Source organism: Rhinopithecus bieti, unplaced genomic scaffold (genome assembly GCF_001698545.2).
Source record: "Rhinopithecus bieti isolate Rb0 unplaced genomic scaffold, ASM169854v2 scaffold_29928, whole genome shotgun sequence".
Lineage (NCBI taxonomy): Eukaryota > Metazoa > Chordata > Mammalia > Primates > Cercopithecidae > Rhinopithecus > Rhinopithecus bieti.
Genome location: NW_016814053.1, coordinates 2,356,790 through 2,371,548, shown reverse-complemented (window position 1 = coordinate 2,371,548; position 14,759 = coordinate 2,356,790). Strand labels below are relative to the sequence as shown.

Sequence of the window (14,759 nt, the reverse complement as noted above, 5' to 3'; positions counted from 1 at the left end):
AAAAAAAAGAGGAAAAAGAAATGGAGCATTTTTTTCTTTTATGAAGCTGACCACATGCAAAGGTAGCTTTTAAAACCAAGCACCAAGCACTGATTTTTAATGTGAAATATGGGCATACATATAGCACTAACATTTAAGTCACCAGTGAAGTTTGTCAATTTTGTGTTCTCTGATCTGTCAGCTAAAGGGGAAATTCATGAAACTTTAGTGAAATCTAAACCATTTTTTTCTTTTTTTAACAGCAATAAAATGAATGCATTCAAAACTGAGCTGTGGGCTGTACTTAGATGTAGACGTGCTTTTCTCATGAAATATAATTATATACTCTGAGGAATAAGATGTCTAAAACTAAGCCCATATTGTCTAGTATCAAACTGAAAAGTAGCAGTGTGTACTTAGTCACCGGAGAGCCTTTCCAGAGGCTCTGCCAAGAGGCCAGTTCTTCTCCCGCCTGTTCCCCTGTCTTACCAGGCACCCGTTGACAGTATTAGCCATCATAAGCAATTTCCCCATGTTTTTTTCTGACCTAGTAGTAAATATTTGCTAACAGAGGAGGAAAATTAAGTGTTCTTGACACTGGAGCCAAATAGCTAAGGAAAAAGCATGAATTTTTCTATTTGAACACTGAAATAGCTGTTTATTCAAATGAAACTTTCATTAGGAAATGGAACCGAATTATTGGCTGGGTGCGGTGGTTCATGCCTGTAATCCCAGCACTTTAGGAGGCTGAGGCAGGTGGATCACAAGGTCAGGAGTTCGAGACCAACCTGGCTAACATGGTGAAACCCCATCTCTACTAAAATACAAAATTAGCTGGGTGTGGGGCGCGCGCCTGTAATCCCAGCTACTCAGGAGGCTGAGGCAGGAGAATCGCTTGAACCTGGGAGGCGGAGGTTGCATTGAGCCAAGATCACGCCACCGCACTCCAGCCTGGGCGACAGAGCAAGACTCCATCTCAAAAAAAAAAACAAAAAACAAAAAAACAAAAAACGCTATAGATTTATACAAATGGGATATTTTTTTGAGATTCTGTCACCCAGGCTAGAGTACAGTGGTGTGATCACAGCTCACTGCAGCCTTGAATTCTTGGGCTCAAGCAATCCTCCCGCCTCAGCCTCCCAAAGTGTTGGGAGTTCCCTGATCCCTCCTATATTACTCCAGATTGGAGTGTTTAAAAACAGTGTTATTGGCCGGGCGCAGTGGCGTGCACCTGTAGTCCCAGCTACTCAGGAGGCTGAGGCAGGGAACTGCTTGAACCCAGGAGGTGGAGGTTGCAGTGAGCCGAGATCGCACCACTGCATTCCAGCCTGGGTGACAGAGCAAGACTCCATCTCAAAACAGACAAACAAAAACAGTGTTATTTAGGTATAATTCACATACTATATAGTTCACATATTTCAGGTGTACAATTCAATAGTTTTAGTATATTAATTTTAACCTGTGATAAACATATAACTAACATAGAATTTGCCATTTTAACCATTTAAAAATGTACAATTCAGTGGCATTCATTAAATTCACCACATCCTACAACCATCAGCACTACTTCCAAAACCTGTTCATCACACCAAACAGAAGCTGTAGCTATTAAGCAGTAACCATTCCCCCTCCAGCCCTACAAATTGGATTTGTATTTATAGTGTGATATCTATAGAGCAGGTTAATTTGGGGGATGTACAGTGTGTCCCAGCTCACCTAAGGGGTAGGTACACTCCTTCTCACTCTGGCAGGGATTCTTACCTGATTGGAGCAATGGTGGTGGGCTGGGCAGGGACAGGTTTCTACATCAGAATCTCTGGAATCGGGATTTGAGCAAAGCTGTCTTCCAGGTTCTGATCTGACATGTGCACTCCCTTGGGGGAAGTAGTCTCTCCTCATCTCTATGTACTAGTTTAACAGTCACGGTTCTAATATAACACATCCCCGCACAGTAATTAAAGATCACAGATCACTAGACTAGGAAAAGGGAAAATTAGGGCTAGAATTTGACTCCTACTTCAGGACTTTTTCAATGTGAGCGGTTCAATAAATTCGTTTTGAACATTCAGCAGAAGGGTTACAGACTATATCAGCAGTTCTCGAGTCTGTTGTGTACCTCTCTGATAGCCAACATTTCAGACACTTAACAAAAATGGTTTATACTTTATACTTCTTTCTGCATCTCCAAGTGGCAAGAGATTTAACGTCAGATCCATTCCATACTGGACCTGGAATAATCTTTTTTATTTATTTTTAAACAGAATCTGGCTCTGTCACCAGGTGGGAATGCAGTGGCACGATTTCAGCTCATTGCAACCTACGCTTCCCAGATTCAAGCAATTTTCCTGCCTCAGCCTCCCACGTAGCTGGGATTACAGGCGCACACCACCATTCCCGGTTGTATTTTTAGTAGAGACAGGGTTTTACCAAGTTGCCAGGATGGTCTCCATCTCCTGACCTCATGATCCGCCCACCTTGGCCCCGCAAAGAGCTGGGATTACAGGTGTGAGCCACCACACCCGGCATTTTTTTTTTTTTTTTTTTTTTTGAGACGGAGTCTTACTGTCACCCAGGCTGAAGTACATTGGTGTGATCTTGGCTCACTGCAATCTCCGCCTCCCAGGTTCAAGCAATTCTCCTGTCTCAGCCTCCCGAGTAGCAGCGACCAAAGGCAACGTGCCACCACGCCTGGCTAATTTTTGTACTTTTAGTAGAGACGGGGTTTCACCATGTTGGCCAGGCTGGTCTTGAACTCCTGACCTCAAGTGATCCACCCACCTCGGCCTCCCAAAGTGTTAGGATTACAGGTGTGAACCACTGCACCTGGCCTGGACCTGGAATCTTCTACATCATTATATTGGGAGGGGCACAAATAGGATACAGTAAGTGAAGATGCACTTGCAGAATTAGAATTGTAGGACATTTTAATGTCTGTAAAATTTATATACAGAAAAATGTAAATGTTGGTCTTTCATATGCTCTTATTCATGTATATAATAGACCTAATTAGTACTGTTCTTTCTCTTTTATAACTCATACTTTTCTCTTTTTATAACTCCTATAATTTTCTCTTCTTTTTGTTTTGTCTATGGCTAACCTGTACCTAGAATTCAGTGGTTGGAAGTAGCAGAGAAGGGTGCAGTTCTCTGCCTGAGATAGTGTGTGAAGGTAGAACATTCTCTTACAATGAACTTTCATAGCATGGAGCCATCTCATTAAACCCCTTGCTCATGTTATCATTTCTATTGATTATAACAGTTAATAAGTACTTAAGCTAAGAGCCAGTATTCATTTTGTTTTAATGGTATGTCTGTTTACATCAAACTTTTCCTCAGTATTTAAAGCATTATTATGTATGAAGAAAATTATCCCACTGATATAAAATTATGGGATAATTCTCCATAATTTTAATCATAAAAATAAAGTGGTTTTCTGAATCTACAACTAGAAGTATCTCAAAGTGGGCAATGCGCCTGTCCCCACCTAGAAATTTAGATATAAGGAAATGGATAGTGGCTCTGACATTTCATGGTAACATTTAGTTATAGCCAAGTCTTAGAGGTTCTTTTCCACCTTTCTCACACAAGCCTGGAGGTGCCGCTTCTTGAATTTAGTACTTGGTCATGTTTGTTGCATGCTCTGCATATTTATAGATGTGAGGTGGCCTGCCTCACTGGCCAAAATGCCGTGCATCCTCCTCCCTTTCCTCTCCCCCACTTTGACTGGCATGTTGGTACACATTTCCTCATTGTCTTGAATTCTTCCATTCCATGTTCTCCAGTTCCCAGATGTTTTAGGATATTATTGCTTTATGCCCCAGAATTGTCTGTTTTGTGCTCTTTAATCTAAGGGTATAACTACATACCGATAAACTAAAGGTAGGTTAAAATAATTTTAGATGCAAGATGAGGTTCTTCAAAAAAATTGCTAACTTGGGGTTGGAAAAAAATGTAGTCATTGAACATTTAAGAATCTTTATGAATGGTAAGTAAAGTGGTAAAACCCTAAAGCATAACCACTTTCTCCAACCCCAGTTTTAAAAGGGGGGAGGCAGTTTTCCAGTGTAAGAAAAAATGAAATAGAATTCAGATGCATTATGTACATCGTGCCCTTAATATCACTCCAGAGTTGGGAAGGGCTTTTCTTTTAAGCCTAAAACTTTTAAGAAAGGCTACTTATTAAGCATATTATCTGCTAAGTGAAATAGCTTTTCTCATTTCCTCAGGCCCATATGCTGTCCTATTTCCAAGTTTCAGTGGATCTGGGGTTATTAATGAATTCATAGTCTTCATTCCTCACTGCCTGACACCATCAAGGGCAGTTCTGGGATTGAAGGGACTCAACTGACCAGGACTTTGCCCTTGTCCTTCAGATGCAGCACCTGAGGTTCACTGCGACGCCTAGCCCGTCCCCTCATGCTTGGGATTTGCAGCTGCTCCAGCAGCAAGCCTGTCCGATGGTACCCAGGGAGCAGTTTCTGCAGCTTCAACACCAGCTGCTGCAGGCAGAAAGGATAAACCAGCACCTGCAGGAGGAACTTGAAAACAGGACCTCTGAAACCAACACACCACAGGTGTGAAGCTCTCTCTTCTCTAGTAGTAGATCACCTGTTCATCACCTATTAATTTCACCTGTTTATTTGAACGTTCTACCAGTTCAAAGGTGGAGAGAAAGAACCTAAATCTGATGGCACACACCTGTAGTCCCAGCCACTTGGGAGGCTGAGACGGGAGGATCACTTGAGGCCAGAGGTTTAAGGCTGCAGTGAGCTATGTTCATGCCTGTGAATGGCCACTGTCCTCCAGCCTGGGCATCATAGCAAGACTCCATCTCTTAAATTTAAAAAACAAAACAAAATCACAACCCTAAATCTTCTTTCAGAGTTATATTTTACCTGTATGACAAATCCACAGAACTGCAGTGCTGTTTTTTGGGCTGTGCAGTGTTACTTTAGAGTTCTCAGCTTCTAAGCTGAGTCATTTAGTGTTCTGGGTCTCCTTTGCCCGTTTGTAATAGACAATGAAGTATCAGGATCACTTAAACATAGTGTACAATTGGCCTAATGTTCCCATCCCATGCCAAAAATATTACAAAATTTAAATGTGGCTAGGATATGCGCTACTAACAAAGTATACTGAGCTTCCCTGTGCCAGAGCCCTGCAGCCTGCTGCATCCCATGAAAATCACAAATGAGGACTTTTCACAACAAATAGAGTATGTAGTCAGTGACATCTTTCTAGTTGACATAGTTCATACAACTATTTAAGAAAGTAAAAGTCTTCTCATTGTTAGCATAATCCCAGCTCACCACCACATCCAATCTTATATTACTTAGATTTTCAAGTATTCATAGTTATTTCTCTTTAGTGCCTCATTCATCATCCCTTTCTCAGAATTTTAACTCTTGGGGCTTGCCCATTTAGTTAATTCAGAATTAGGAATAAAACAGAAAGTCCTTCTTTGTGGAATTCAACGTTAATGCTTTCTGGTTTGCATGTGCTTGTGTGTTCAGATACCTTGCCTCTCAGATACCTTGCTTGATAAGGAATTTCCCATCTCTTATTTGAATCCCCTCAGCATGACTTTGCAAAGTCACATTAGCCCTGGAACTCTACATAGGAACAGTTCTGTTTCTTCTGCTAGTATCCATCCATGCTTAATTACTAAGTACTCCTACCACTTGTCAGTTCTAATAAACTTTTCCCTCTACATCCATACCTATGCTGTATTTCTAATGAACTTCAGAAGGTCTTTGTCTTATGAGCTTTAAAATCTGTTTTTGGAAGCTTTATACATACTTCTTCAACTTCCCAATATTAAAGTTCTTAAATTGTGATGGTCGAGTGTTAGATGCTTTAACTCTCCAGTATATAATTGAACTACAAAACTTTGATCTCGGTTTTTAGTGGACCTTCTGACCAAATGATCCACCAGGATTCTACGCATTGCTCTCGTACACACTATTTTCAAAGCCTGCTGTTTCCAACCCACCCACCAATGTTAAAAAAAAATATCCTTTTCCTCCAATTCCTTCAGGATTAGACAAACACTAAGATTTTTGAAAGAAAAAAAAAATCCTCCAACCAGATGACAGGGTGGACTGCTTATTACTCTCACCAGAATGCTACTGCAGGCTCACTTCCCGCTGCTGAGCTGACACTAATTTTAAGAATACAGAATATTGTTAAATCTGCACGTTTCTGTGTGTGGAGTGATGTGATCTCTTCTGCATTCTGTGTTGCTTTGCTTGCCTATGTATTGTTAATGTGTATGCTTTTAACAATTGTTTGCATTATAAATGTGTGAATTTAGACTCCCCCTAAAAACTCATCCTGACATGAGGGTGAAGTGTACCACTTGCCTTCTTTCTCTAGGCCTTGCTACCGGAGCAGCGAGCAGTGCATGCAGATTCCTACAGAAGGATTGGGCACCTGTGAAAACTGGGCTGCTATCGCTGGCATTTCTTACCATGGCAGACAGATGCACACACCCACCCATCCACACACACCACACACAGAGACATAAGCTGTGTTGGAATTAAGTGCTCTTTTGAATTCTTTTATTATTTTTACTGTTAAACCTTTGCAGTATTATGTCTCTTATTTATGTAGAAATGACAGATCTTGTGAATCAAATTCACAAATATCAACTTGTTACAAATCATTTTATTTATACCCTTTAAAGAGTGTGGATTTAAGATTCTTGAAAGGATGTAGTCTATATATTTTCTCATTCCATATGTTGTAACTATTTTTAACAAAAGGTACTACTTTTATATATGGAATTTGAAGAAAATCAGGGGTATTTATACTGTTTTGTATAAGATGTATAAATCTTTTTGACAGGAAATTTTGATGAAACAATAAAATAAATTTTAAGTATATGACTGCCTTTGTTTTTCCTGTTTTTCTACTCTTTTTGCCAACTCTTCTTTGAATTATCTCTTATGTTTTTTTGTTTTGCTTTGTTGTTGGGCACATAGACATCAGACATTTTATATTTATATGTTTGAACTTTAAAAAGCTATTTTTTTTTAAATATAGGCCTTTTTAAAAGCTAGATGTCCTCCAGGCCCAATTTTTTGTAACTTACTTCCTGCATTAGACCTTTGCCTGTTACAGTTTTTATCCTCAGGATAGTTACTACAATGATTTAGGGTTTCTTTTATGATTAAGTGTTATTACTTAGTATCCAAACAGATGGTGGCCTTTGACTCATGTTTGGTCATTCTGCATGTCTTTTAAAGTCTTTCTTAACTACCATCAGCTATTAACACCTTTATGAAATCTGAAATTCCTTATGGGGACATTTGGGTGGACTGCAGAGGGATGGGGGTTGCATTCTAGGTCTCTCTCCTCTCCAAAACCCACTTACTCCTTAACCCATCACTGTTGTGTGAGGAGATTTTTAATTTTCAATCTGCTCTGGTAGTAAACTCATCCTCCAATCCAGGTGTGTGCTTCACGTTTACAAGTGGGAAACAGATGACTAGAAAAATTGGCAGGAAGAGGCTGATTATTATGAAGAAAGAAAACCACCCTCACAGTTATCAGCCACGTCAAAGGAAAAACAGACATGCATATTGCAAGCTGTTGGAAATGTTGGGAAACCCTGAATCTATTCCGTGCTTGTTTTGGTGTTGAGAGGCCCACAACATTGCAAAGTCCCAAATCACAGATGGGAAGTTGATAACTGTCTTTTAAGTTACTTTGGATTTCCATTTTACTAGAAGTACACACAGGTATTAAATTTTGGGTTTTAAGAATTTTGCTTTATATCAGGGGGATGATGGTAACACAGGTAAGATTCTTTTGTTTTTTAAATCTGATTCTTTCTCTGATAGGGTTACTTTTCTGACCTGTGCAATCCATGCAGGGCTCAAAACTCTCATTTCATGAGAAATCCATCCTGCCTGTTACAAAGGCAAAACATTTGCTGTCCTTTCTTTAGGCATCTTGTGGGGAAAATAAACCAGTGTTTTCTTTTCAGTGTGACATGATTTTCGAATAATATACTTTTCTTCCCTTCAGGGAAACCAGGAACAACTGGTAACTGTCATGGAAGAACGAATGATAGAAGTTGAACAGAAACTGAAACTAGTGAAAAGGCTTCTTCAAGAGAAAGTGAATCAGCTGAAAGAACAAGTGAGCCTCCCTGGTCATCTCTGTTCACCCACCTCACATTCCAGCTTTAACGCCAGTTTTACATCCCTTTATTGCCATTAACTCATTAACTTACGTTGTCTAATAAAGGCAAATTCTATTATAAATGTCTACAAGAACTTAGGATTTCCTGTCCCTCATACCGCCCCAAAAATATGAACTGTGTATTTTTTCCAAAGCTCTGTTTAAGGCATGTTTGTCCACAATTTAAAAGTGTAAATCTTTGCTAACATGATTCACATGGACCTAAGATTTTAAAGATCAAAAAATATATATTGATTCACATGGACCCAAAGCATATCCATTCACATGCTTTAGGTCCATGTGAATCAATAGATTTTTCTCTGCCCAAGACAGGAAATACTCCTGTTTAAATTGAAAATGATATTGGTTAAAAAAAAAAAAATTGGGAGGTAATAAATGGAACTTTAGCTTTCCTGTTCCCAACAGCTTATGAAAACCTCAAAAAGTATCTTATTGCTACAGCGACTCCAAAAAGATGTAGTTTGAATTACAGTCTAGACCCCAGATTCCAGGACCACTAAACAGCCTGCTCCTTTTCACCTGCTGGTGGCAGATGTGGCTTTGGTGTTTAGAAATTAGTTGCGCCTCCACTAAAGAGACAAGCAGAAAGTACTACCCTCTGGGAGAGTGTTATAGCCTCTCTGGAAGCTGAGATAAGCATGTTGGGTGGGGGGCAGAAATTGCCTAACCTAGTTCTTTAGATACTTAAAACCTAAGAATAACCCCAGAGAGGGTCTGAATTCAGCTGTAGACAGGAACTTTCTGTTGCCCTGTATCTTAATACACAGGGAAGAAAAAGTCCCGTTTAGTAAGCATTTATCCATTCAGTTCTTTACGTATTCAAGCATTCAGCACATAGTTACTGTGGGCCAGGTCCTGCCGTGGGCACATGGATACAACAGTCGCTGCCCGTATAGAATGCACTTACAAGGTGCCAAACATTTGGCCAAATGGTAGGTTCAGAAGTGAGTGGGATCCGTCCTGTTTTCAGTAGAGGGGAACACAAGAGAAGAGATATTTGATCCAACCCAGGAGTTTAAAGAAAGCTTCCTAAAGACCTCTTAATCTGCATCTTGAGGGTTAAGATTTCACCCAGTAAAGAAAGTGTGGGGAAGGGCATCCTAGGCTGTGGGAACGTCATGGAGTTATGACCACATGTGGGGTGTGGACACGTATAAACACTTCAGCATTGCCAGTTCACACTGTCCTGGGAGAGGCAGCAGGAGAGACTGGAGAGGAAGGAGGAACAGGACAGTAGGCCTCCAGTGCTGAGCCAAGAAGCCTGATTTTTATTCTGTTGGTGATGAAGAAATATCAACGTGTTTTTTTAAGGAAAGGAAGGGACGGAGGAAGGAAAAAAAGTTGTATTTGGGAAGTTCAACAGAGAATAGTTTCTGAAATGTTATGTGATGCCTGCCAAACATCTAGGTTCTGAGCTTGAGAGTGCTGTCATCCTTATCCCTGCCCTAATAGGTTAAGTTACTCTTTAATTACTTTTTATTCTCATAAACCTTTATACTTTTAGATGCCTTACTTGAAATTGGGTGTAAAATGAACACTTAAAAGGTAACATGGGAAGGGGGTATGGAAAATATTAACCAGAACAATAATGAAAGTATCCCAAGGCTGCTAACAAGTTTTCCCACCCCAACCTAGACCATATATTCTAACTATAAAGATTAGACTAGACAAAGCCCCATGCAAAACAAAACAAAACAAAGACATTTCAGGAAAAGTAACTGCCCAAATCTTATCTCTGTTATAATACATGAGCTATATTTTTAGATAATCAGTGAGTTGTAGTTATGAATGGGAAGTTCAAGCATCTGTTACAAGCAGAGTTAAACAGTCCACACCTGACACCTCAGGAATTTAAGGTTTAAAAGTATTTTATGTTTTTAAAGAATAAATAAAGAAATAATGCCTATTTAGGTAGAAAAAACCTTTTGTTTTGGTGCCCTCTAATATCAATCTGTTCTATTAGTAACCTACATCAACATCTTATGCAAAGAAATAGCTTGGAAAAAGTGGATTTGCTCCAGTGGTATCCCTGATGCCAAGTCTGATGTTGAAGCTATATTGTAAAATAAAACAATATAATTAGAAGAAGTGATTTGCCTTTATAAAACAACAGTCCTTATGTCAGACCTTAAACCAAAGGTTTAAGAAGAGTTACAGAAATGGAGTCAAGATGTTTCTGGTTCTGTTTCTAGCTCTGCAAGAACACTAAGGCAGACGCAATGGTGAAGGACTTGTATGTTGAGAATGCCCAGTTGTTGAAAGCTCTGGAAATGACTGAACAGCGACAGAAAACAGCAGAGAAGAAAAATTACCTCCTGGAGGAGAAGATTGCCAGCCTCAGTAATATAGTTAGGAATCTGACACCAGCGCCACTGACTTCTACACCTCCTTTGAGGTCATAGCCAAACCAAAGGGTACACTCATATTTGTGCACTTTACTGAAATAGATGGAACATTTCAGAAGGTTCTCAACTTTTTTAACCTTTATTGGCTTAAAGTTAAAATTAAGCAACAGAACTGGAGTTTCCATTTATCATAGTTTTTCTAAATAGACACTTAACGGGAGTTTGAAAATAAATACTCACATATTTCACTACTTAAATTATTCCCAAGATTTGAGTTTATTTTAAAATTCTAATAGCCACCAAGAATGTGGATGTATGAAAACAATTCAAGAACCTAAAAAATAGCAGTTTTGAATGAGTTTTGTGGTTTGGTTTTTTTTTTTTTTAATCATTATTACAAATGTATGTATAAAGTCTAGATATTTGACGTTTGAGATCTGATGAGAATGGTTGTTATAAACTATATTTTAAAACCAAATGTAGGTGTTCTTACATATTTAAATACTGGAAAGTTATTGTAATAGTTTTGGTTCTTTTAATTGGTAGACAATTAATTGGTAGAGTGTAATTGTTTGGTTAGGAGGCAGGGCTTATTAACCACTGAGGTCAGACAAACCCAAATCTGTAGAATTCTAACCTTCTAACACCTGTGGCAGTATTACCACTCTTTTTGTATTATAGATTTAGAAGTGATTTACTCAATTGCACTCTTAACTAATGTTAAAGCTTACTTGCTTTAAACAGCCTTTTCTTTTCTTCTTTCTCTTAGAGGTTTCATTTGGGGAGCTGGTCTTCTAAGAAATGGATAAAGCCACATAATTAAAGCAGTTGAACTATAGGGAAAGCACTGAACAAACCACTTTGGAGTAAATAGCTACTCTTAGAAAAGAGGGATAAGCAGACCATGTAGGTTTTCTGTCTCTCAAATCTTGGAGTTCATGAACTTACTTGAGGTTGCCTCAAGAACTCAGGGAACAATACTGTAAACTGTCTTCCTGAACTACTGTAGGGCCTCTCTAAGAATCTGAAATGTATAAACCATGTGACCTCATTTATTTGTCTTATATATTTACAGCCATAGTAGAATTTTTATTTCTACGTTTTTAGTAAATTTAATATTCTGGGGAAAAAAAGGCCTTGATTTTAGGGTTAAAAACCTGACTTACAGAAGAGTTTATTTAATATAGATCAAAATTTTCCGTGTTTCTTATTCCTTCTATACCTCAAATCTGATTCTAAGAATTTCTTACTGTGATAATCATTGGCATGCCACCTGAGGTCAAGGAGTGCCAAATAGGACTCACCACTCATGCTCAAGATCAAAACTTTATAGAACAGTTACACATTTTAGATTCGGTAACTTTTTCTTCCAATTATAATCTCTGCTTCTAGCCACTTCCGCCAGCAGTTGGTGGAATACTTACTAGGTGCAGGGCACTATCCAAGCTCATCACAACAACCTGCTTGTTTTCATGAGACAATAATCCGAAAAGTTCGCTTTGATATATTCCTGGAGGGCCAAGCCCATCCATTTACAAAAGGTGTAACAGCAAAATCGAGCACTGCTTTATGGGCAGGAACACAAGAGAAAGCAAACTGCCCAAGAAGTCATCGTGTCAGAAACTCAATCTCAACAAAACAATTTCCATCAGGGAATTTCAGGGTTTCTTGGGGCTTATGAGTCTCACCGGTCAACCCAGGAGGCCTCACTACAAGAGCCTTGACAAGGCACGGTTTTTTGTGGGACTGGGAGTTCACACTGATGAAGCAGACCTTTGAATTTTTGCACAGCTCTTGTCAGAAAGCCCTGACTTCTCCCTGGATATAGAGTTAATTTTAATCCTTCCCTATTATTATACTTCAAAATATTTGACATCTGCTATCATGCCTTCTTTAGATCTTTCTTCTGCGGTGCAAACATTTCTAGTAGGTGTTTAACTACTTGTATGGCATTAGCTTTCACAGACAATTGTTTCACTTAAAACTATGGATTGGCCTAGGCTAAGGACAGACATAAACTAAGTACCTGTAGTGTATTTGTGATATGCGCCAAGTTACTCAAGGTTATTGCTGTCGGAACTGAACAATAATATTTCCCAGATAGCTGGCCTTAGCATGTGATCACAGTTGTTGTATTTTTAATTTTCGTCTTTTACACGATAAGAGGTGTAGGTTAATTTGTGTATTACCTATAAATTTGTATTTATGTGTATATAAAATGTACAATGAATGTAAATATGACTTTCTGGAAAGTTTAGACTACATTTAGAATCTCTATTCAAAATCAAAATGCTGCTCAAATGAAAGTGAATTTAACCAATATCTAGGTGCTTAATTTCTCATTTTACCCCACTTATGAGATTGATGTTTCTCATATTGAGGTTTTTCCCATACAGATACCTTAAATGTATACATTTGTGCAACAATTTTTGAGAAGGTGAGTGGCAATTTATAATTTAGTTGGCAAATTGTAATAGAGCTTATAGCTTTTAAAAGACCTTTTAAAGAATTAAATGTAAACTTAAAATTACGTTTAGATGTTGTTTCCAACTTTACAATAGCACTCTTCAAAATATTAAGTTATATGTATTATAGGCATTTAGTTGCTTATTAAAAGCACTGATTTTTAAGCTTTTTTATTTAAGAACAATTATTTAAGATCATCTTAGAAGATGGGATCTTCATTTCAAGGAAAGGGAATCAAGTTTGCCTTTGTGATAATATGTTACACTAAGAAAAGGAAAATGTAGATAGTAAAACCCACCTCTCATCCTATCTTACTCTCATCTGTTCTTTAGAAGCTTGCACTTAAGCTCAGATTTGTGAAGGGAGAGTAGAAGGGGAGAGGTAGAACCAGTGTTTTATTTATTTTTCTAAAATTCTTACTAAATCCAGAGTTTTAAAACTGTTTTAAATGTGAATTCTTCCCAGAAACTTCAATGCATTGCATATTTTACATAAGTAGATCATGAAGTCATAGACTTTCAAGGCATAGGAAGCGATATTACAGGTCTAGTATTTTAATAATGCACTAATACCCAGGGCAGATATTATGAGAAACTATTTCTTCTCTCAAGAATAAGGGTTTATGGCCGACTTTGCTTTTTTAACATGTGAGAAATGAATTTTTTATTTTGTGATTTATGTGATTTCTTTTTTTGCCAAGTGAAGGAAAAGAGAAATTGTTGCTATTGTCAGCATCTTAAAGGTATTTCCAATCAAGGCAAGGCTAAGTGCTTTGTGACAGTGTTAAGCAAGTCATGTTTTGAATGGATTACCTGTAATGACGCATTGGAATGATACAATTATACAAGTAATGCCAAAAACCAAGTCAAAGCCTAATTGACCAAAGCACTCATTTAAAAATCATCATGTTTGGACCTATTTGGACCTGTCAGCACTGTCAAGTAGTTTTGGTTTTGTGGCATATGAATAGCTGTTTAACAAATCAAAGTTAGCTTTTTGCTTCTCAGCTGTTTTGGACAATACAAGTTCTTAATGGGGAGACATTATCATGGCATGACTTAAGGGAACATTGGTTTTGTGAAGAAAACAGATTATCTAAAGCCATCTCTATATTTCTGTTCAGATAAAGATTAATGAGTTATGTGTTTATATCAGCTTTGTATATTTCATCTTAGCCATTCTATCCTAGAAAGATTTTAATGTGAGCTTAAAATGTAAATAAATAATTTTGCAAACATGCCTTTTGGTTTCTATATACCCTGACTTTTAAATAAAGTTTCAGTGTATTTTCATTGGTCTTTAGAATGATATCAAAATATTTCACCAAACACATTCTATAAATGCAGAATCTCAGCCCGCACTCCAGACCTACTAAATCAGAATCTTCATTTTAAAGAGATTCCCCAAGTGATTTGTGTAGGACTTAGAGCATTGAGATTCCATTTCTATTCTAGAAGGATGACTTTCACACCAGCCAGCTTGGGGTCCCTGTATACTGTGGTGGTGCATGCAGAATCATGACTTAACCTTGGGCAAGGCCCCATTTGTGATTTTGGGTGCTTCAAAGGTGGCTTTATTTCACGTTGCCATCTTTATGGATGGCTCAGACTTTAATTGAGCAGCTCATGAATGATGAGATATACATAGTTGGAAACTCAAACAACTTAAAAGCATGTTAATATGCTGAACACCGAAATGTAGAATTGGAAATGTTGGCCAAACTAGACCCATCTCGTGAGCCCCGTTGTATTGAATTTCAAAG

At 38.2% G+C, this 14,759-nt stretch overlaps 1 protein-coding gene across 1 annotated transcript in view; it reads left to right on the top strand.

Moving 5' to 3' along the window:
* NIN (ninein) overlaps window positions 1-14,286 on the top strand; it is a 112,400-nt gene extending 98,114 nt beyond the window's left edge. The window contains 3 exon segments of the mRNA XM_017849455.1: window positions 4,352-4,552; window positions 8,010-8,123; window positions 10,379-14,286. Coding sequence (XP_017704944.1) covers window positions 4,352-4,552; window positions 8,010-8,123; window positions 10,379-10,588 — 525 coding nt within the window. The 3' untranslated portion in view covers window positions 10,589-14,286.
* Window positions 14,287-14,759: the final 473 nt, after the last annotated feature.